The sequence below is a fragment of the Mobula hypostoma genome, chromosome 7 (assembly GCF_963921235.1).
Source record: "Mobula hypostoma chromosome 7, sMobHyp1.1, whole genome shotgun sequence".
Classification (NCBI taxonomy): Eukaryota; Metazoa; Chordata; class Chondrichthyes; order Myliobatiformes; family Myliobatidae; genus Mobula; species Mobula hypostoma.
The window spans coordinates 50,141,350-50,160,813 of NC_086103.1; the positions used below are offsets into that span (position 1 = coordinate 50,141,350).

At 40.5% G+C, this 19,464-nt stretch overlaps 1 protein-coding gene across 2 annotated transcripts in view; it reads right to left on the minus strand.

Moving 5' to 3' along the window:
* Window positions 1–19,323, minus strand: part of ube2d2 (ubiquitin-conjugating enzyme E2D 2 (UBC4/5 homolog, yeast)) — a 34,305-nt gene extending 14,982 nt beyond the window's left edge. The window contains exon 1 of one of the 2 annotated variants that reach the window (XM_063053417.1): window positions 18,925–19,323. In XM_063053417.1, the coding sequence (XP_062909487.1) occupies window positions 18,925–18,948 (24 nt within the window). In that variant the 5' untranslated portion in view covers window positions 18,949–19,323. The remainder of the gene's footprint in view (window positions 1–18,924) is intronic. The other variant, XM_063053416.1, reaches the window with a different exon arrangement.
* Window positions 19,324–19,464: the final 141 nt, after the last annotated feature.

A 19,464-nucleotide genomic window follows, 5' to 3' on the forward strand; every position in this document is an offset into this window, starting at 1 on the left:
ATGGCTGATCATCCAACTCAGAACCCCCCCCCAGCCTTCCCTCCATACCCCCTGACCCCCGTAGCCACAAGGGCCATATCTAACTCCCTCTTAAACATAGCCAATGAACTGGCCTCAACAGTTTGCTGTGGCAGAGAATTCCACAGATTCACCACTCTCTGTGTGAAGAAGTTTTTCCTAATCTCGGTCCTAAAAGGCTTCCCCTCTATCCTCAAGCTGTGACCCCTCGTTCTGGACTTCCCCAACATCGGGAACAATCTTCCTGCATCTAGCCTGTCCAATCCCTTTAGGATCTTATAGGTTTCAATCAGATCCCCCCTCAATCTTCTAAATTCCAACGAGTACAAGCCCAGTTCATCCAGTCTTTCTTCATATGAAAGTCCTGCCATCCCAGGAATCAATCTGGTGAACCTTCTTTGTACTCCCTCTATGGCAAAGATGTCTTTCCTCAGATTAGGGGACCAAAACTGCACACAATACTCCAGGTGTGGTCTCACCAAGGCCTTGTACAACTGCAGTAGTACCTCCCTGCTCCTGTACTCGAATCCTCTCGCTATAAATGCCAGCATACCATTCGCCTTTTTCACCGCCTGCTGTACCTGCATGCCCACTTTCAATGACTGGTGTATAATGACACCCAGGTCTCGTTGCACCTCCCCTTTTCCTAATTGGTCACCATTCAGATAATAATCTGTTTTCCTATTTTTGCCACCAAAGTGGATAACTTCACATTTATCCACATTAAATTGCATCTGCCATGAGTTTGCCCACTCACCCAACCTATCCAAGTCACCCTGCATCCTCTTAGCATCCTCCTCACTGCTAACACTGCCACCCAGCTTCGTGTCATCCGCAAACTTGGAGATGCTGCATTTAATTCCCTCATCCAAGTCATTAATATATATTGTAAACAACTGGGGTCCCAGCACTGAGCCTTGCGGTACCCCACTAGTCACCGCCTGCCATTCTGAAAAGGTCCCGTTTATTCCCACTCTTTGCTTCCTGTCTGCTAACCAATTCTCCACCCACACCAATACCTTACCCCCAATACCGTGTGCTTTAAGTTTGCACACTAATCTCCTGTGTGGGACCTCGTCAAAAGCCTTTTGAAAATCCAAATATACCACATCCACTGGTTCTCCCCTATCCACTCTACTAGTTACATCCTCAAAAAATTCTGTGAGATTCGTCAGACATGATTTTCCTTTCACAAATCCATGCTGACTTTGTCCAATCATTTCACCGCTTTCCAAATGTGCTGTTATCACATCCTTGATAACTGACTTCAGCAGTTTCCCCACCACCGACGTTAGGCTAACCGGTCTATAATTCCCCGGTTTCTCTCTCCCTCCTTTTTTAAAAAGTGGGGTTACATTAGCCACCCTCCAATCCTCAGGAACTAGTCCAGAATCTAACGAGTTTTGAAAAATTATCACTAATGCATCCACTATTTCTTGGGCTACTTCCTTAAGCACTCTAGGATGCAGACCATCTGGCCCTGGGGATTTATCTGCCTTCAATCCCTTGAATTTACCTAACACCACTTCCCTACTAACATGTATTTCACTCAGTTCCTCCATCTCACTGGACCCTCTGTCCCTTACTATTTCTGGAAGATTATTTATGTCCTACTTAGTGAAGACAGAACCAAAGTAATTATTCAATTGGTCTGCCATGTCCTTGCTCCCCATAATCAATTCACCTGTTTCTGTCTGCAGGGGACCTACATTTGTCTTTACCAGTCTTTTCCTTTTTACATATCTATAAAAGCTTTTACAGTCCATTTTTATGTTCTCTGCCAGTTTTCTCTCAATCTTTTTTCCCCTTCCTAATTAAGCCCTTTGTCCTCCTCTGCTGAACTCTGAATTTCTCCCAGTCCTCAGGTGAGCCACTTTCTCTGGCTAATTTGTATGCTACTTCTTTGGAATTGATACTATCCCTAATTTCTCTTGTCAGCCACAGGTGCACTACCTTCCTTGATTTATTCTTTTGCCAAACTGGGATGAACAATTGTTGTAGTTCATCCATGCAACCTTTAAATGCTTGCCATTGCATATCCACCATCAATCCTTTAAGTGTCATTTGCCAATCTATCTTAGCTAATTCACGTCTCATACCTTCAAAGTTACCCCTCTAAGTTCAGAACCTTTGTTTCTGAATTAACTATGTCACTCTCCATATTAATGAAGAATTCCACCATATTCTGGTCACTCTTACCCAAGGGGCCTCTCACGACAAGATCGCTAATTAACCCTTCCTCATTGCTCAAAACCCAGTCCAGAATAGCCTGCTCTCCAGTCGGTTCCTCGACATGTTGGTTCAAAAAACCATCCCGCATACATTCCAAGAAATCCTCTTCCTCAGCAATCAAGGGACTTTGACCTGTATAGGAAATCTAGACATATTCTCCATTAAGTTAGAGATGTCATAAGGCAGTACCAGTCCAAAGAAGAGTCCCAAACAGTCCCTGCCATCAGTGTGGCAGGTTTACATGCTATTTATTATGGGGTACGAAGTGAAGTCAGGCAGCATCACCAACCACAGTACATCCTTTCCTCATAAGCTTTAACACATTCTATGTACATTTAGAATAGAAGGGAATGGTACATCACCACACACTCCAACAGCCTCCAGTGCAATTGAATCCACAGTCAAAATGCAGACACAAGCAGTCTTACTGAGAGCGAACCCACAAAGCATCTGGCCCACATGGTGACCCTAGCTATGTCCTTAGATACTGTGAGGATCAAATGGTGGGAGTATTCCGTCTTTGGACTCATCGCAAACCAATCTTCCATCCTTGGACTCACTTTACACTGCACGCTGTCAGAGCAGTGCTACCGGGATAATCAACGACACAACCCACCCAGCCAACGCACTTTTCGTCCCTCTTCCCTCTGGGAGAAGGCTCAGGAGCTTGAAGACTCACACGGCCAGATTTAGAAACAGCTTCTTTCCAACTGTGATAAGACTGCTGAACAGATCCTAACCCAGATCTGGGCCATACCCTCCAAATATCCAGACCAGCTTCGGTTTTTTTGCACTACCTACTTTTCCTTTTCTATTTATGATTTATAATTTAAATTTTTAATTTACTATCGATTTGTACTTCAGGGAGCATGAAGCGCAGTATCAAATATTGCTGTGATGATTGTACATTCTAGTATCAATTGTTTGGCGACAAGTATAAAGTATTTGCAGACACTTTTAAACATGATCCTACTTCAGTCTATTTCCCATCTACTTTAAGCCCACTAGCACCATGAAAGATAATGTGCCTAAATGATTACTGCCCAGTAGCTCTGACATCTATCATGTGCTTTGAGAGGCAGGTCATGGCACACATCGCCCAACCTTCTAAACAACCTTGACCCACTACAACTCTCCTACTGGCAGAAAAGGCCTATGGCAGGCACCACCTCCTTGGCCCTACACTAATCCCTGAAACATCTGGATTCAAAGACAACCATTTCAGACTATTGTTTATTGACTACAGCTCAATCTTCAACACATTAATTCTAAGCAATTTTATTACCAAAATCTAGATCCCAGGAGTTAACCCCTTACTGCGTAGTTAGGGTCTTAACTTCCTGACCAACAAACCAGAATCAGTAATGATTGCGAGCAACATCTGGACCACGAGTGCTCCACAAGTGCTCCTCAGTCCCCTACTCTACTCCTTGTACACTCATGACTGTGTAGCCAGAATCTGCTCTAACTTCATCTATAGGTCTACAGATGATACCTGCATCTGTGGGCTGCATGTCAAATAAGACAGTCAGAGCACAGGAAGGAAAGAATTCTAAGTAAAATTATTATCGAAGTATGCATATGTCACCATATACTGAGATTCATTTTCTTGCAGGTAATCACAGTAGAAACACAAAAGAAAGTCTGAGGCAACCAATGTGCAAAAGAAACTCTGCAGATACAAAATAAAAATTACAACTGAGAATATGAGTTGTAGAGTACTTGAAAGTGAGATCGCATGTTGTGCTTAGTGTTCAGCCCAGCATTGTTTGAGAAGTTATCCACATTGGCTCAAGAGCCTGAAGGTTGAAGGGTAATAACTGTTCCTGAACCTCCTTCACAATATTAGCAACAAGAAGAGAGCACAGCCTGGGTGGAGAGCACAGCCACACTTCCTTGCGGCAGTGCTCTTTGCAGTTGTGTTCAACAGTGGGAGAGCTTTTCCTGTGATGGACTGGATTAAGTTCACCATGTTTTGTAGGCTTTTCAGTTCCTGGGCATTGGTGTTTCCAATCATGTAACCATGCATACTCTCCACTGTGCATCTATAGAAGTTTTTCAAAAAACTTTAGACAGCATGCTGAATCTGAGCAAACTGAGCTCCTCAAAATAGAGGAGCTGGTTTGCAAGTCACTGACCCTCTCCACCCCCAATCCTCATGGACTCTGGTAATGTGGTGTTGAGACAACAATGCTTCCCTAAATGTCAGCAAAGCAAAAGGAGTGGGGGGGGGGTGGTAAATGCACATTTTCCTTTCTACATCAACTCTGTTAAGAGTTGAGCTTCAGGTTGCTAGGAATGAGCATCACCAATAGCTTGTTCCAGTCCAACCACGTAGATATCACAGCCAAGAACGCTCACTAATGCCGATACTTCCTCAAGAGGCTGAAGAAATTTGGCAGTACCTCATTAACCCTCACCAATTTTTAACTGATGTACCATAGAAAGCACTCCATATCTGGATGAATCATGGCTTGGCATAGCAACTGCTCTGTACGTGAGTGCAAGAGACTGGAGAGCTGTGGACACAACTCAGCACGTCACAGAAATCAACCTCTGCTATGTACTCATATATATACACACATATATATATACACACTTCTTGCTGCCTCAGTAAAACACCCAAGGACCCCACCCACTTCAAACACACTCCCATCAGGCAGAAGATACAAAAGCCTGAAAGCACATACCAGGCTCAAGAACAGCTTCCGTACCACAGCTCTAAGAGTTAAATAGTTTCCTTGTACAATAAATTGGACTCTTAACCTCATTCTACCTTTTAGTTTACCTGCACTGCACTTTTTCCTGATTTACATTTTGCTCTGCATTTCATTGTTTTACCTTGTTCTACCTCAATGTATTGTGTGATCTGGCCTGCATGAATATACCAGACAAGCTTTTCAAGGCATCACTATAAATGTAACAATAACACCCAATTCTATTTGAATACATGCAGCATCAATCTAATTGCTGCAAAAATTAAAAGTAAATAAACTTAGTTTCTAGTCAACAGCACAAACATCCTTAATTCAGTATAAACAGATTCTCTGTTGTAAGTATATATGTTTAGTATTAGGAAAATGCAGAACAGCTTGCACATTTTTCGAAGAACAATCTATTCAATCCATCTTATCCATGACCTAGGTATAACCAATACCAGCGAAATGGGTACATTTGCACTAGAGCGCTACATTACCTGAATAAAGTTATGAAGTTTAAAAAACACAGATGTCAATAATCCAAAATATTGACCATTTCCCTACAATCTGTTTTAACTCATTCAATAGTTTTATTTAGCCACTTCATCCATTCAATGGGTTTGTTCCTGCACTGTATTTTTATTCTGATTGATCTTAAAGATAACATAGTTTTGCAAGATCCAACCACAAGCTTAATGGAATCTACTGCAAATGAATGTAGCTCCTCCCCATGAAAGAAAATTTAGGTCATTGTGCCTCAATGACAATCTTAGCCATTTCATCTTATTCGGAGGAGCACACAATTGTGTACACAAAGCCATGTATTCCAAGACGCATTCTGCAACAAAGAGAAGTACAATACTTCCCAGAGGCCACATGCCTTTATGCCACCAAAAAGGTTAGGCTTTTATTTTGAATTAAAACATCAAAATGAATAAGGGATGCTTGAGCTGGTGTTAATACTGGGTTGGTGAAAGCTTCATTGCCCAAAGCTACTGTAGGACAGTGAACTAAACCATTCGTGGAAGCTGTGTGGCACAGCAGCTGCAATTTGACAGCTGACAAATCAGGGATGGGGGGCATTTACTGCTGTCAAAGCCCTTCAGGAGAGTATCCTGTCACTTATGGTCTTAATTGGATATAAGCCTGCCTGCTTTAAGTAAAACTACATCCAAGAGTATGCTGAAAAAAAAATGGCCTTCCACCCACACAATTATTTGAATGAAATCATCTTCTAGCAATCTAAATATTACCTTTTGAAATATTGCGATGGGGCATGTAATTTTGATCATTATATTCTATTTCTTCCACTCTTCAAAACAAAGTTCAAAATTAAACCATCAAAGTAAGCAATATATATTGCAGTGAAGCTCCAAATATTTGCTATGTAACCATTTATAAATCAAACACGACAAAGTCTACAGATACAGGAAATCCAAAGCAGTATGCACAAAATGCTGGAGGAACTCAGCAACTATGGAAGCGAGCAGTTGACTTTTCAAGTTGAGACCCTTCTTCGGAACTGGAAAGTAATGGTGAAGACACCAGAATAAAAAGGCGGGAGAGAGGAAGGAGGATAGCTAGAAGGTATCCAGTTCCTTCTAGTAGGTGAAGGTAGGTGGGCAGGAAAGGTAAAGAGCCAGAGAAGAAGGAATCTGATTCGAAAGAGTGGACCATAGGGGAGGGGGGGGGGGAGAGAATTCAGGGGTAAGTGAAGAGCTGGTGACAAAAGGTAAAAGCCAAAGTGGGGAATAGAAGAAGGAAGGGAGAAGTTTTTTTTTAAATAACCAGCAGGAGAAATCAATATTCATCAGATTGAAGGCTACCCAAATGGAAACCAAGGTGTTGCTCCTCCACCCTGAGGGTGGCCTCATCTTGGCACAAGAGGAAGCCACTTACTGACATGTCAGAACGGGAATGGGAATTTGAATTAAAATATTTGGCCACCAGGTTCTGCTTTTGGTGGATGGTATGGAGGTGTTCGATAAAGTGGTCTCTGAATATACAACTGATCTCAACAGAGACTGCATTGGGAGCAGCAGACATGATAGAAGATCCCAGCAGATTTATAGATGAAGTGTTGCTTCACCTGGAAGGACTTTTTAAGAGCCCTGAATGGAGGTGAGGAGTGAGGTAAAGGGACAGGTGTAGCACTTTGGCCTTGCAGGGATAAATGCCAAGAGGGTGACTAGTGGGGAGGGATGAAAGGAAAAGGGAAATCACGGAGATCCCTGTGGAAAGCCGGGGGCGGGGGAGGAGAGAATATGTGTTTGGTGATAAGATGTGTTAGGAGATCATGATAGTTTGGCATCGGTCCATTGGATGCTGGCTCCCATGCTCCCTTTAATGCTCTGGGGGCCAATTCCCACATGCCATCTAGTTTCTACATTTTTGAAGCTTACCAAGGCTTTGTTTCTTACACTTCAGTTAATTCATTGGGTTCATTAGAAAATTTCTGTATTGCCTAGAAAAAACAATTAAATGCTGGAACCCAATCATCCTCTAGTCCATACAATCTTCTAATTAGCTGAAGTTTCCTTTCACCTCCACAAAATATTTACAATTTACAAGTTTATTTCAGGAAGTACTGGGGTATTTTTGGTTAGAACCTGACTTTGACTTTTATGCAGCTTTTTCGCAACCATTGTTTACCTCGTCTTAGTATAACTTTAGTTGGTTCTGCACATCCCTTGGTTTCTTCAGTGAAGCATGGTGGCCATTTAATCACAAGAACACTTATCCTAGCTTACACTAAACAATGAATCCAAAGAATAAGAAACTACTGAAACAGTTGTATGCTCAGGGTTTTGAGACACTTGGATGGAGTTACAAGGAGGCACAACTGTTGTTAATATGCACTGCAGAGTTCTGCATGTGGTGGTGTACAACACTAAGTGTTCTCTATTAGTTTTCAGATTTCTTACAATTGCTTCACTACAAACCAGAAAATAGTTCTCTACTTAATTCACTAATTTCATCACCACTTAGTCTTTGTGGGACAAATTTACTCACCTTTTACAAACCTTGTTTTTCCTTTGAGTAGCAAATAATCATAGCCCACACTTGCTGTCAAGTACAGTATCAGAGAAAAGATTGTTTACTGGTTCAAGAGCAGATGGTTGAGGAGTAATAACTGTTCCTGAACTTGGTGATGTGAGTCCTGAAGTTCCTGTACCTTATTCCTGATTGCAGCAGTGAGAAAAGTGCATGGTCCAGGCAGTGGGGGTCCTTGATGATGAATGCTGCTTTTCTACAACAGTGCACCATGTAGATGTGCTCAATGCTGGATATCCACTACTTTTTGTATGATTTTTTTCTGTTCAAGGGTATTCATGTTTCCATACTGGGCTGTGATACAACCAGTCAATATACTCTCCAGCACACATCTATAATTTTGTTCAAATTTTATAGATGTTACGTCAAATCTTCACAAACTCCTAAGGAAGTAGAGGCTCTGCTGTGTTTTCTTAGTAATGGCACTTACATGCTGAAAATGAGGAATCTAAAGTTGCTGACCTTCTCGACCTCTGATCCTCCAATGAGAACTGCCTCATGGATCTCTGGTTTCCTCCTTCTGAAGCCAACAGTCAGCTCCTTGGTCCTACTGACATTGAGTAAGAGGTCATTGTGGCACCACTCAGCCAGATTTTAAGTTTCCTTCCTATATGCTGATTCGTCACCACCTCCAATTCAGCCAATGACAATAGTGTCATCAGCAAACCTGAATATGGCATAGGAGCAGTACTTAGCCTCACAGTCATCAATATAAAACATGTAAGATAGGGGGCTAATCACACAGCCTTGTGGTGCATCTGGGCTGATGAAGATGTAGAGATGTTGCCAATCTGAACTGACTGAGCTCTGCAAGTGAGGAAATCAAGGATCCAATTGCACAAGGAGGTAGTGAGGCCAAGGTCGCCAAGTTTTACTGCTGGAGTATGACAAATCTGCAAGATCAACCAAAATAACAAGAGTCCCAAAATAATTTGCAAAGCAAAAAGAAAAAAAATGGAATTACAGGGGAAAGTTGTTCTCAAATCTACACTTCCTTAGAAACAGCATACTATGCATCATTTTTATAAAGAACATTCATGAGCTTGTCAGCTGAACCAGTCAAATTTCCAGGAGCCTTTATATTTAAAAAAAATCATTTACATACCACCAAATGCCTTTGAGAACCAAAAGCAGCAGCATTAGAATACACTGCTAAAGAAGCTACTCTTAGATCTACAACAGCCAAAAACAAACTTATCTGTACTTTGTTGTTCATTAAGCAAAACTGCTAAATGTGATTTTTACAGTGCTACATGACTTCAAGATGAGCCATGTTTTTACACCTAATGAAAATGAAATTGTAAACAGTTGTCATGCAAAAAAGTCAATTTGTACAAAAATGTCCCATTAAAGCAGAACCAAGATGACAACAAGATGATTAATGTGCTATTAGATAGATTGTGATGAACTAAGAGGTGAATGTGTACAATTTGATAACTATAATGAATATGTAGCTGCAATGGGAGTCAATGCAAATTTATTGTTGAGTATACAACTTTTAGGAAGGATATGCAAGAGGAAAAGGTGACTGGGTAGAACTATTAAATCATACACCAAGATACAAACCAGTCTCAGACTCATTTTGGTGAAGTTCAAAAAACTGAAGGATAGGTAGCACTGATGGGAATAGTGTATAGAAATAGTCTAAGCATACTGTAGGAAAAGGCAGATTTTAAAAAGATGAGAGATATGCAGATAGAATTGTGCAATAGATGAGACTAATCTCATGAAGATAATCAAGTTGGGGAAAAAAAATCAGTATGAGAAACTCAGAAAGCATCAGGGTTAGCTTTCTAGAGAACACCTCATTAATGCCACTAAAAATATTAGCCACTTTAGACTTTGTCATAGTTAAGGAAGATAGGTTTAATAAATTACCTCAGCTAAAGACCCCCCGAGGAAGTTGTGAGTATAATGTGATTAAAGTGCACAGGCATGATGGATTAGCAGGAAAAAATGTCTGTCACTGCTTGCCTGCTACTCAGAGGAATTCAGGCCACTCAGCAAAAAAAACAAACACACACACACCCAACAATAGTCCAAAGGGGAAAGATTCCAAGGGAGCAAGAGTTAACCAAGGAAATTCTATAGTATAAAATTAAAAACAAGGACAAAAATGCTAGTGGACTTAACTTATCTTGTTCTTTAAAAATCTAGAAAAGAATGAAAAAATAAACTATTAGGCCAAAGTAGTAAGTAGCTTATGAAAATTAACATAAAGGGTCCAGGGGATTTTGCCTCCAAAAGAATGAGAATAGAGAAATAGTTATGGGGAACAAGGAAATAGCAAGGGAGTTATAGAAATTGTTTTAATGCAAGATAAAGCATCCCATTAATATTGAATACTGGGGGCCAATCCAATAAAAACAGTAAGCTAACAGACTAAAAGCGGACAAGTTTTCTCACCTAGATGGCTTATGATCCTCAAAAAGAGGCTATTTAAAATAAATTCTAATTTTCTAAAACAATTTTGGGAAAAGTGGACTGGAAAACTACTTGGGTAACACCATTTAAAAAATGAGGAGGTCAAAGCATGTGTAACTGTATACCAATTTGCCAAATATTTATAATTGGGAAAAGCAGCATATTTGGAAAACTAATCTAACCAAACAGAACTTTGTAAAAAGGAAACATCTGACAAATGTACAATTTTGATTTGAAGTCTTGCCCAAAGATAAGGGAACTTTGGGTTGGACTTCAAGAAGGCATTTGGTAGTGCACCTTGCCAAGTATTAAGTCACAAAAAAACCCACGGCATTCAAGGTAACACATTCACATTTGACAGAAAAATAGGTGGGATAGCAAAGTTCACAGGATACCAATAGTGTATCGACAGGTTGAGCAGATTGACAATGCAGTAGAATGTTGTCCATTATGATCTACTCCTATTCCCATCACTCTGTCCTTTCTTTTCACATAAACGCCTGAACATTAAATGCAATCCCCTGACAGACTGATAATGTGGTATTAAACCTTGACCAAAAGGTAAAGACGAATTAACTTCCAGCAATGTGCCAATATTGCCAACCCTATGCACCCATCTAAGGAAAAGTAGTCAACCGATCCAAATTGCATTTCCTACCAAAATACCAAATTAACTTTCATACAATTATAATATTGAAATACCAAATGGCTGACATACAACAGCATGCTTTTTAGAATGTTACTCACTAACATTTCAGGCATCAGACAAGCCTCCAGTATGGTTTAACAACTCCATACTGAACTACATTGACAAACATCTCTCCTGTGTTCACCTTGAGTTTGCAGAATTTCTCATTTAAAGTACTGCCAGCATTACCAAACATTTCGTTTTAAAAAGTGGACCACATGACATGGCCAATAGACATGGAGTGCTCACAATGGGCAGAATAGTGGTGATCAGAAACAGAGAAAAAAAAATTGGATCAGTGAAATAGTTCAAGCCAATAGGTTATGTTTCTGACACTATTTGCTGTCATTACCAGTTTTACTGGTATTCATAGAGAAAACAAAATTGCTACTCAGCCAAAAAGCCCAATTTTCCCCAGATTACTGAATTTTGTATCACACTGTCAAGCCAATTTGCCTACCCACTGTTAGTACTATCATGGTGAATTCTCAAAGCAAGTGCAAGTTCTCAGACACCAAGAAGCGCACTATGACATTGATTTTTAAACAATGGTTCCGGTGGATGTAAGCATATATCCTATACAAGCCCCAAACCCCTGTATTGATGGAAGAATTCAAAAGGTTTATAATTTTTACTAACTTCTGCTAGCATCTACAATTAGAACTCCAGTTCAGTATTTGAAGTCCATGCATAATGTGCCTTCATAGTCCAATTTGTTCTGGCACAAGCGTCCAGAGCATCATGCTGGGTAAACTCCCATAGGATTTCAGACCCCGATGATTTAATGCAATACACACAATTTAAAGAGGCATAGGGAAGTGTTTTGGCTTAAAAATTATTAACCATTGGTTTAATGCTGAGCATTTCATTAAAGTTCATAGCTTAAAACTGTCAGCTTTCAGGAGCATTTCAAGGATAGGGGTCCCAAGTTGTGCCATCCAAGGCTGAGTTGCTAATTTGACCACACTGCTGAATCATAGCTAGGGAAACCCGCCACACAACCCAGATTATTTCTAAAAAACAAGCCACATGTTTAAAAGCATATTTAACAGTATTTCCACTTGAGGTAGAGTACCATTTTACTCGAGTGCATTATTTAGATCCCAAAGGGTTCAACCAGAACTGTATCTCTAAACCTACTTGCTTACCTTTAGTACATTTCCTCGAAGTCATCCATGTTGCCAACAGATTTATAGATGAAGGATTAGATGTGGAGTGAGTGCATAGTTAGAAGTCACTAATTAATCTTATCATGCCTGCAATAATAGTAAATTATCTTCATCAACTTTTATATGAAATTCAGTCTCTCTTCCCTGTCTTCTGCCTTCTCCCTTCTCCCTACCACACACACAAGCTTATTTACTGAAAATACAACAAAACCTGGAACAAAGCAACTATTAAATAACATTTCTGATTTCTTGGACATTAGCATTCTGGCAAGGTCAACATGGTTGTATATCCTTAATTGGAGGTGTGAGGTAATCTCTGACATTGCAATCTTTCTGGTGAACATATAACCCATCAGCAAGAAAGGGAGTTTAAGATTAGACTAGTAGGACTTTGAGAACATATGAGTTATATCCCTATCTGCCTGTCGCTCTTTCTTGTATCTTGTTAATCAACTTCAGAATATCTTGTATGTTCACAGTGCATCTGGGGATCAGCAAATTCATTGAACATATCATTAATACTAGCCTAACTACTCATTACTGGTGCAAATATAAAATATTGGAGGATACAAGTTTTAGAATACACACTTAAAAAGTCCTCAATCTGCTGTTTCACACATTAACAGAATACTTTAATGCTTGAATTTTTTGTGAGTAGCATTTCAATATGCTGCCACCTTTTTACCTTTTAACAAAAACTATTTGATTAAGATTGGTTCTGATTTAAACTGCGTGTGACAATCTCGTTTCTAATCCTGACAAAGCCAACAGGGCAGCGTAAATTAAGAACTCTGGCTAGCGTTTCCCATTCCTAATATTAAGATGATACCAGTAACGGTGCATCCTCCTTCTCTTGTACAGAAATGGGTAAAGCAAACAGCACCTGCTTCACTTTTTAATTTCAGCACAAGAGATATGGGGATTAGCTGTGGTGTACTTTGAACTTCAGTCATGATTGACAGAGTGGCAGCTGAGTGACCTGCTTTGAGCTTCTTGTCACTGCAGCAAATGCGGAGTTCCCATTCTCAACTCTGTGCCATCTAGATAGTGCAATCACTAGAGTCTGGGGAGCATCTTCTACACAAGATGAACTTGCCCAATATTCAATTTAACCCCAGAACAAAGATTACCAACAGGCAGCACACTGCAGTATGGAGATATCTGCACATGCCTTACACCAACCATTTGGCAGACAATTGTTTTATATCGCTGGTCCAAATGTATTTCTCAATAACAAGCATTTCTTCTCCAGCATTTTTCCAAAATCACTGCTCTGACAATTAACTAAAGTAGCAATTTATACACAGAACAAGTTGGACCCAGGTAGAACATTGAACAGTATACAAGACTGCAAAATTGTACATTTAGACAAATTTAATTGTCAAACTTCCTGCTCTTAAGGCCAGGTAACTTTAGAGCATCCCTACCAATATTTCTTTTTGAAGTGAAAACAAGTTCGTGTCCTAATATTTCAAGTATTTTGTTCCTTACTGTCTCAAAATTCCACAAATTACTCGGCTATTAGATGGCACTGTCTTTCTCTATTTTCACAGTACAATCGGCCCTCCTTAGCCGCGAGGGATTGGTTCCGGGACCCCTCGCGGTTACCAAAACAAAAACGCAGATGCTCAAGTCCCTTATTCAACCTGTCTCAATGCGGTGGACCTTAGGACCCAGCGGAACCCCAGACCTTATTTAACCTGTCTCAGAGCAGTGGGCATTAGGACCCGGCGGCAGAGCTCTGAATCCTCAATGTTTCTGTTCATGAAAATAATCATGATCTCGATTTAAAATACAGTGGAAATAATAAAGCAATCAGAAAGAGGTGAAACGCCATCGGTCATTACAAAAGCATTAGGCTGCAGTCGGTCAACGATCGGAACAATTTTAAAGGATAAAATGAGAAAGGCCCTGCCCGATTAAAGCCACAATTATTACTAAGCAATGCAGTGGTTTAACTATTGGGTTTTGGGTTTTTGATCCTCTACATCAACCCGGATGGACAGCGCGCCCAGGAGCAATCTGTCACTGGATCGAACAGCGCTGAAACGTACATTTCTTAAGTATTTTATATACATAAAGGTAAAATATATACTATATACTAAGACAAACGTTTGACTGACGCTAAATAATACTGGATGTACCTGTTCCAACTTACTTAGTAAGGGAACTTCCATTTTTTTCAATCCCAATCCACGCCAACCCATGCGCATCCTCCCGTATACTTGTAATCATCTTTAGATTACTTATAATACCCAATACAATGTAAATGCTATGTAAAATAGTTCTTATATTGCATTGTTTAGGGAATAATGACAGGGAAAAAAAAGTCCATATATGCTCGAACAGCAAGTGCTGGAAGAGCACTTCTGGGTTTTCTCGATTCGCAGTTGGTTGAATTCGTGCATGCGGAACTCGTGGATAAGGAGGGCCGACTGTATTTGCTATTTTAAGAAGACAGTAACTCAATAGCAGCTCATGGTAAGAAAGAGAAATGCAAAGCAAAAATATCAATCAGATTTTATGACAAGGCCCTTGATGTGCTGCTGAAAGATTGAAGAAAAAAGTTATCCTAAATATCATTTAAGAGTTTAGACAAGGCAAACTCTCACTGAAAAAACTGTTTAATTACATTAGAAATGCCCTTATCCTTCCAGTGCCTCCTTCAGCAAAATACAGAAGCATGAACAGGAAGCACTGAAAGCTGTTAACTGGGATGCACCAAGGTAAAACAGTAATTCCATACCTCAATAGTAAGATTGATCTCTTATTTACAGATAGGCAAAGTATAAGAACACTGGAATGAAAGTGTCATAATTGAAAAATAAACTTCATTAAAACTCATCTAGAGAATAGTCCCTGAAGTTGAAGTGATCTTTCTATAAAGGACAGAATTCCATCAGAAACTAGGAAGCGTGCTTTACTGGATACAATTTACCTGTAGCTTGGAATTTGAATATTACTGGATTAGAGGTACTTGGGAAAAATTACGACGACTCAGGCCAATACAAATCCTGCAAAAATACTTATTTGCCATAACCCATCACTATCATACAACTGAAAAATTTTCAATTCGATAATAAATATTTTTCAAGACCAGAGTATAAGAATACAACTGTTGCCCAAGAACGTTATCCTGATCTAAACAAAAGAGTTGGGACACTGCCGCATATCTTGACCTGAAACTAAACTTTCTAATCACAATTTTCAACTGACTTAAACCCATTTTATAACAGGTCAGATAGTGAACCTCTAAAGTGGATTTAAAGAAGTTTTCAATCCATGATTCATGTATCTATTGAGTTAAACGATGGCAAAAGTTTAAAATTCAATCAGAATTAGGCACAGTTACAGAAGGACTGGTTAGAATTAAATGAGTATCACGAGAATTTATATACTGAAAATTTGAATACAAGGAGGAAGTACTTATTAACACAAATTCATCAAATTACCACTGCCATGTGAAAGTTGATTTGCAGCAGTACAGTGCAAAGACAAAATTATCATAAATTACAAGATAATGCAAAGGAATAACAAGGTAGCCTTCATGGCCGATGTAAACTAAATTGTGATTATTTGTTGGACCAATTGTTCAACTTCATTTCTATCATGGCTGGTACAAACACTTCAAATTAGATATATTGACAAATGAAAGACCCAGTAAACTTCTGGGCAAGGAGATATACAATGCAGTCAATTTTACCAAATCCACTGAAATATTGCATCAGGGATTCCTTCCAAATTAAGAATTCTATTATTTACTTCCAAGATGATCATCAAGTAGAATGTGCACCATGTGTTGAAAAGAGCTGAAAGAAGAAACTCAAGGATACAATATTTGTAACAAGTTCTGAAATAGTTACATGCACCTTGATTGTTCAGCACAAATTGCAGAATGAATCCACTTTTACCAATACAAAGGCAAGGCATTTTATCTAATAGTGTAGCGATTAAATATACTGCATCTGTTCAAATCAAAATCCCAGAGGCCACAGTGATACACTGGTAAACATGTTAGCCATATCCCAAAACACCTCAGATACATTCAGTTACACTTTGATGCAGGGAAGCAGTATGAAGAGTGATCAGAGAGAAAGACGAGAAAGAGCAAGAAAGACATTACTTGGAAGACTATTCAATACAGTTATCAACCACTACTTCAAATATTACAGACCTCAGGGCCTTGGCATATAGCGGGCTTAAAGAAAACCAGAGCTTCTTTGTTTAAAAGGACCCATTAGATACAATAAGAGAGCATGATAAAACTAAGACATATGAAATGATGAGAAGTCTTGGTTCACACTGCTGTAGCAGGAGTCAAAACATAATGGCAAAAAATGATGCAAAGAATACCCTCCTATTTTAAAACATGCCCTCACAATTCTTTAATGTGTTGAATTATGGATACACACCAAGATAATTAAACTGGGAGAGTCAGAATGAACAATTAGAAAATACCAGTGATTTATTTAATATTGGAAACCATACTCACTTTTTCTGACACTTATTCATCTGGTACAAAAACAGCCCAATACCTCACTTGTCGGTGATATCCATATATTTACCAGTGAGTGAAGAATAGTTCAAAAATAACTTCATCTGACAAACTTCCATCATCCAAGTTTGAAGTAACTTCTATAAGAGCAGAATCTCTATCAAACATTGTGTCTGCAATCAATGGATCTTCAATATTAAATCTCACATAAAGTAATACTATAAATACTTCCAGCTTATCAGGGAAACTCACATACTTATATCAGTTCTCTTTCACCACACCCTCTCCAAATTATGTTTGCCTGACTCCTCCTCGATGATGGAAATTGTATACAATATTTCAATTTCTTCTAAAGAATGCACAAGGTATAGGATTCTGCATGGCAGTTCAAACTTGCTTGATCTTGCCAAATGTCAGGAAAAAAGGTGAAATCTAGACACTTAAAGGCATCCAGTTCTGAAAAGAATATTAACTTTACTATTTAAAAACAATAAATCAAAATCTTCTTGAATATCAACAAGAGACTCCAAAGAAAGCTAGATAAAGTAGTAAAAGCATTTTAGTGAAAAAAAAATCAGTTTTCGTCCCTTTCGTGTGAAAAAGAGTAATGCAATCAAATGAAGAGGAACAAGAATCCAATGTTCACAAAAGCTGCAAATTGGAGAATATGGCGGGCAAGCCGATGGAGGATTAGATTATAAGAGTGAAACATTTAAATTCTATAGATTTTGTTGAGTGACAAAGTTACTAGAAATCTGAGTTTCTTTTTTTAAAGTGGCATAGGAACTCTTCTTAATCAAGCAGATTTGATCCAGCTTGTCACTAAGTCAAGACTCAAATAACCATACTTCATGATAATGAAGTACTTAACATACAAATTCAAAATAAAACAATCCATTTTTGTTGTAATTCGCATTCTGACATTTGCTTGGGAATCGAAGGAACAACCTGCATTCAAAATTATCACACAATTTTCCAGTAAATGATATTGGCCTCAGGGCTGGCAAGAACAAGTTTTCATGAGAAATTAGTTTTGAAAGAAAACTACCAATACTGTCCAAGAAAGATCACCCGAATTTACCGACACAACTTTATTTTTGAAGTCAAACAAAAATCTAGCTTTCCTCTATTACCAATCATAAAATGCAAATATTCGATCCATAAATAATTTGTTTAAGTGACAAATCCAATCACAAGCCTATACTTACCATCTGTACTAATCAGTGGAAAATGGAGGTACCGGTAGAAACACATTGGCTACAACGCAGAAAAAAGCCAAACTTTTACCTCGAAATGGATGCTTATTCTACTCATCCAACAACCGAACCCAAACATTAAATCCTCGAATTCACTAACTACAGTTTATAAACCAAACCAGCTGTCCAGATGTCCCCCAATTCAAAAAGAGAAAACCCCAACCTACCAGCACATTTTTGAAAAAGCTACATCGTACCACTTATTTAAAAGTTACACATTTCCGCCAGGCCGCAGTCGCCAGGCAGGAAGGATCGGTTTTGATTTTTTTCCCCTTTCTGAAACTGACAGATCGAGAGAAGCAGCGCACATGGGAACTTTCCCGGCGGATATTACACCCACAACGAACGTGGGTGAGAGATGGGGGGGGGGGTTGAGGAATGCACGGGCCATCGGTCCGACCCGCAGGATTCACTGGGAGGCGGGCCCGGGGCCTCCGCCGAGTCAGTGGCACCAAGGCCTCGGTCAAGGGCTGTGGGCAGCACCGTGACATTTACCAATGGTGAGGCCAGCCGCCTTCAACTTCCAACCCTAAACCAACAGGGGAACGGAGGCCCACTTTATCTTATTCCCCCTCCACCTACCACTCGACCGCGGGGTGGCGGTGGGGGGGAGGGGGGAAGAAAGGAGATAAGTGGCCCCGCGGAACAGGGGGTCGGTGGTGGGGGATTACTTTCACTTTTAAGTGACCACCTCCCTGCCTCCGTTCCGAGTAGAGGGAGGGAAAGACGGGCCCCGAGGCCCACCACACACCGAACGTCGGCCATGGCGGACGGGAGGAGGCGACAACTCGGCCGGGCAGACCCGGGCGCTTTTCAGGAAAGAAAGAAAAGGAGAGCAAAAGCGAGCAGGCGAGGCGGGCCGGGTGTGGCTAGGCCGGACACCGCTTACCTTATGGATTCTTTTGAGAGCCATGGCCTGGTTATGCGGGCGGGGTTCGGGGCGGGTGGCTGCGGGTTTCCCCTCTCCGACAACAACAGGGTTAAAGGCGAACCCGGAAAAGCCGCCGAGTCTGCTCGGAGAAGCCGAGAAAATGGAAGGGACCGGCCGCTTTAAAGTAGTCCCCGTGTACCACTCCGCCCGCTGCAAGGGAGGAGGAGAGAAAGTAAACCTGCTCTCAACCCCCCCAAAATCTCTCCACTCCAGCCACTTCCACACCCTTCGTTTCTCCGCTTCCCCGATCTTCCTCCTCGACTGTCCCCTCGGCGTATCTGCCTGGGCGCCGCAGACTTTTCTCGCCGTTCCCCGGGCGGGATTGAGACGACACGAGAAGCAGCGCCTGGAGTGGGGGGTTCAGCGCTCTCCGGAAAGGAAGTGAAGGCGGATCGTTACCGGTGAGTGACTCGGTTCGATTGTCTGCTTGCTCTCGCGACACGTCGAGGGGAGGCGGGCAGTGCGCAGGTGTGGTAACCCAGGTGGCCGGCCCGCTCG